This window comes from Photinus pyralis, unplaced genomic scaffold (genome assembly GCF_008802855.1).
Source record: "Photinus pyralis isolate 1611_PpyrPB1 unplaced genomic scaffold, Ppyr1.3 Ppyr1.4_LG10, whole genome shotgun sequence".
Classification (NCBI taxonomy): Eukaryota; Metazoa; Arthropoda; class Insecta; order Coleoptera; family Lampyridae; genus Photinus; species Photinus pyralis.
In genome coordinates, this window is record NW_022170250.1 from 16,564,402 (window position 1) to 16,568,110 (window position 3,709).

The following is a 3,709-nucleotide window of genomic DNA, read 5'->3' on the forward strand; positions in this document are numbered from 1 at the left end:
ATAAGTTAGGATCTTCAAGGTCATTGGAGGTCAATCGCCCAATTTTTGTGTTGTCATATTTCACTTTCAAGGTAACCAAAGGTGAAAATAAAAATAGATGACATAAAAAAATTAAATCATTTCACCACAAGAATGAGGTCGTTGAATTTTGATAACCTTGAATGAAAATATAGATGACATTACATTAGAATCTTTAATGACCTTGAGAGGGAAATGTGACATTGTAAAAATGGGGCTTTTGGTAACCTTGAAAGTGCAATATGACAATACAAAAATTAGGTTATTGAACTCCGGTGACCTTAAAAGCGAATGCGCTTGAGCTTAACTTTGACCTGCAAAGTCATATCCACGTGGTACGCGAATTTTACCTTGACCTACTTTCCAAAGTCACCACCAGGTGGCGAGCGACCCTGAACTGAGCTACAGTGAGCCAGTTCGCCCTTGTATATCCACTGATGGGAAATGATTAGATAGGCGTTAGTTCGAGCGCATGTCAAGAAGATAATGGTACGCGTGAGATTACAAAAAATTCATGTCGAAACTTATTTTTATGTGGATTCGGGTCGAGTCAGCCAAGTTAAATTGGCCCACCGTAGAAACCATTGGGAGAAATTGTAAGCCAGTAGCGACTTTCACTTAATGACGATTTTTTTTCGAATATAGGTACAAAGAGAACCTTTCACTTGGTTATAATAACAATCGTGTGAAGTACATTCGATGGTTATTAATAAAGGTTAGTCCGCCCAAATTTGACGTAGGTAATCTACTTTTCGCAATTAATTAAGCCCTCCCGTTAAGGACCCGAATTTATCATCAACCATTTTCTGTTCCATTCCGTGGAACCTAATCGGAGATGATCCAATATTCCAAAATTGGACGACTCAAAGGATAGTTTTAGTAGCTGTATGATTAAGATAAAGTTTAACTTTCTATTTGTATTCAATACAGACCGTTTAAACAGTGAATAGAAACATTTTATCTCTTAACCGGTTTGACACTTTTAAAAGGAACTTTCCGCTGTATAAAATATTGGTGTATGAACTCAGAGAAAGGTCAATTAATTTCGATATTAAGTAACGGAAGTCTTCTAACTGACTTAAACACATAAGTTTTAAGGTTTCGATTTATTCGTAAAAAACAGATATTCCGTACATTAACTTATTGAATAGAAAAGTGACCACTAGGGTCGTACAACTCTAGGACACTGGATGTTTCAATTGATTTTCTTGGAGGGTAACGGTGGATTTCAAGACTCACATTCACTTTCGCGACTTTGTTTTCTCAACTGCCTCTGCATCAGCCGCCATTTTGTCGGCAATTCGGATGGTTGTCCCCAATAGTCGTAGATGTCGCTTGATATACCAGAGCTGAGCTTCAAGATCGCTCTTTCTAATTCGAGGTTCCGTCTTACGTCGACGGCACATGTTCAAGTAGAGATTCCAGCAAACCCTTCTCGTCGATAGTATATCTAGCAGCCTATCGCGCAAGGACACCTGCGCGGTGCGCACGACGCCTTCCCACTTTTCACATTTCGCATTCGCCGCGCGAAACCGATCGTTCAGCGCGGCTACGCGATTGTTCAAACCGATCAAGACGGTGCTTTGGTCGATGAGTTGTTGCTCCTGCAATATGCGAGGAATTATAAGGTGAGAACACCATCCGCGCCTTACCATTCGATCTTTGGTTTCCTCCAAAGCGCGAATGTTGTGCTCCAATCTCTTGGTGACGACATTGCGTGCCTCGTCGAGAATCGCGAATTTGTTGAAAACGTCCTGAGCCGTCGGAAATTCGCCCTTGTTCGTTTCGGACACGACCTCGAGATAGCTCTCGTAAATCTGGTGATCTCTTATCTGTTGTTCCATCTCGTCTTTTACCTTGAGCAGTTTATTGTGGTCGTTCTCGGTTTGTTTTATCGCATTATCGGTATTCGCCTTGCTTATGATCAACCTTTTCGTTTTAGAGGTGGCACGCGCGGTTTTCTCCGCGTTCTCTTTGATCATCTGCAAACAGTATAAGGCGAAAATGTTAGCCTAAACTACAACAGGCATCAAACCTTGTCGAAGTCGCAGAAAGTTTTCCTCAGCTTCAAACCTTCCTCCTCCAAACTCTTCCACTCGTTGTCCAGTTGAGCCTTCGATGACTTCGCCTCTTCGCGCTTCTCGGTTAGGCGCTGTTCGCTGTCGTCGAGATCCCGCTGCAGTGCCGCTAGGGCGATCTTTGGTTCTACGCGCGGAAAGTCCCATTCCGGGTATTTTCTGAAAGCGAACCAATTAATGGAGATACGAATTGAGAGTTATTGCGTCACACTTGAGAACTCTCTCGTTTAACTTTGATTCCAAAAAGTCGCCGATTGTCTTTTCGGGCGATATTTGTGGGAACGTTAATTCGTTTTCGAGTTCGGTGTAGTACATTTTGGTATTGATCAAAGAGTTTGTGGTTGCCTGGCAACCTTATGTTTAAAGTTTTTTTTTATCCCTCTCTTGTTCTATTTTCCTTTTTTTTAGCAGATGTATGGTTGTGGCAAAGAGTACCTACCCATTTACTCTTTGGTTGTGGCAAGCAAGGGAGCATTTTCCCCCACCTTCGTACCACACTTCTCATGTGATTATTTTTAGCGGATTTTCCCACAGGGTCATATTGTTGAAATTTTAACCAAAGATATGCTTCTAGTGCAGGCAAACATATCGCATATTGTAATTATATTGTGCAGATGCGCAGACTCCCAACATAGACATTTCTTTGAAATTTTAACCATAGATGGTTCTAGTGAAAAAAACAGCGCATACAGTATCAGATGTGCCGTGCCCTTGCGCAGACTGCGCAATGCCAACTTTCCTATTTATCAAAATATCTTTTTGAAATTTTAATCACAGATGCTTCTAGTTTTCTAGTAAAGGCAAGCATTGTAAAATTAACTGTGCGCAGTGCCAACTTTCTTTGAAATACTGTATCGTTGCACGTGACCTGGCACTGTAGTTTCGCCTCCAACAGTTTGTTGGCTGGCAGTCGCCTAAAGTTTCTAAGGATTTTAAATTGTGCTAATTGTCATTTGGAGATGAACAGTAAAATCTACCTTAAACAGCACCACATAAAAGGGTCAAAATTTTTAAATGCGCCAATTGTGATTATGAGATAAAGAATAGATTATAGGATCTGCTGGGAATTTGTTTTTGATATTTAGTGATGACGTGTTTAACCTCAAATTGTGAGACGCTAATTAACATGGCATGACTCCCGCTACATCTTGAAGTAAGGTGCACGTCACAGAAATACGCAGCATAAACAACAACAATTAATTTTGGAGATTAATAGCAAATATCCTCTCTCCCTCTAGATATGGGCCTTTTTATGCGGTACAAAATTTGTTTAATTACATCGCAAATATTTTTGTGATAGAAAGCTTGACTGCACTACATCTCAAACGAGAAATTTGTCTGATAAGTATTCTCGCACGGTCGTTGTGCGCGGGTGCACCATCCTGTTGAAACCAACAGTTTCCAACTTTTGTTTTTTTTGGGTGTGCCGCGCGCGAACCAATAATTGGAGAACCCCCTTCTAGGTCTACGGCAACGAATCAGAAAATTCTTTTTGCCCTTTTAGTGACAAAATAAAAAAAGTGGCACTTGGTGAATTCCGACAGAAATGACTTTTTATTTCTCACCTCGACGTACCTCTGATAACCGAAAGCTCGGATAAAGCGGAATAAACA

General features: G+C 40.8%; 1 protein-coding gene across 1 annotated transcript; it reads right to left on the reverse strand.

The window, feature by feature from the left end:
* Positions 1–1,178: 1,178 nt before the first annotated feature.
* On the reverse strand, positions 1,179–2,416 carry LOC116162504 (cilia- and flagella-associated protein 73-like). The gene is made up of 4 exons (XM_031476131.1): positions 2,308–2,416; positions 2,054–2,255; positions 1,671–2,000; positions 1,179–1,622 (listed from the first exon to the last, which is right to left on the reverse strand). Exons 1-4 carry the CDS (start codon positions 2,409–2,411, stop codon positions 1,260–1,262), a joined length of 999 nt encoding a protein of 332 aa, XP_031331991.1. The 5' UTR covers positions 2,412–2,416; the 3' UTR covers positions 1,179–1,259.
* Positions 2,417–3,709: the final 1,293 nt, after the last annotated feature.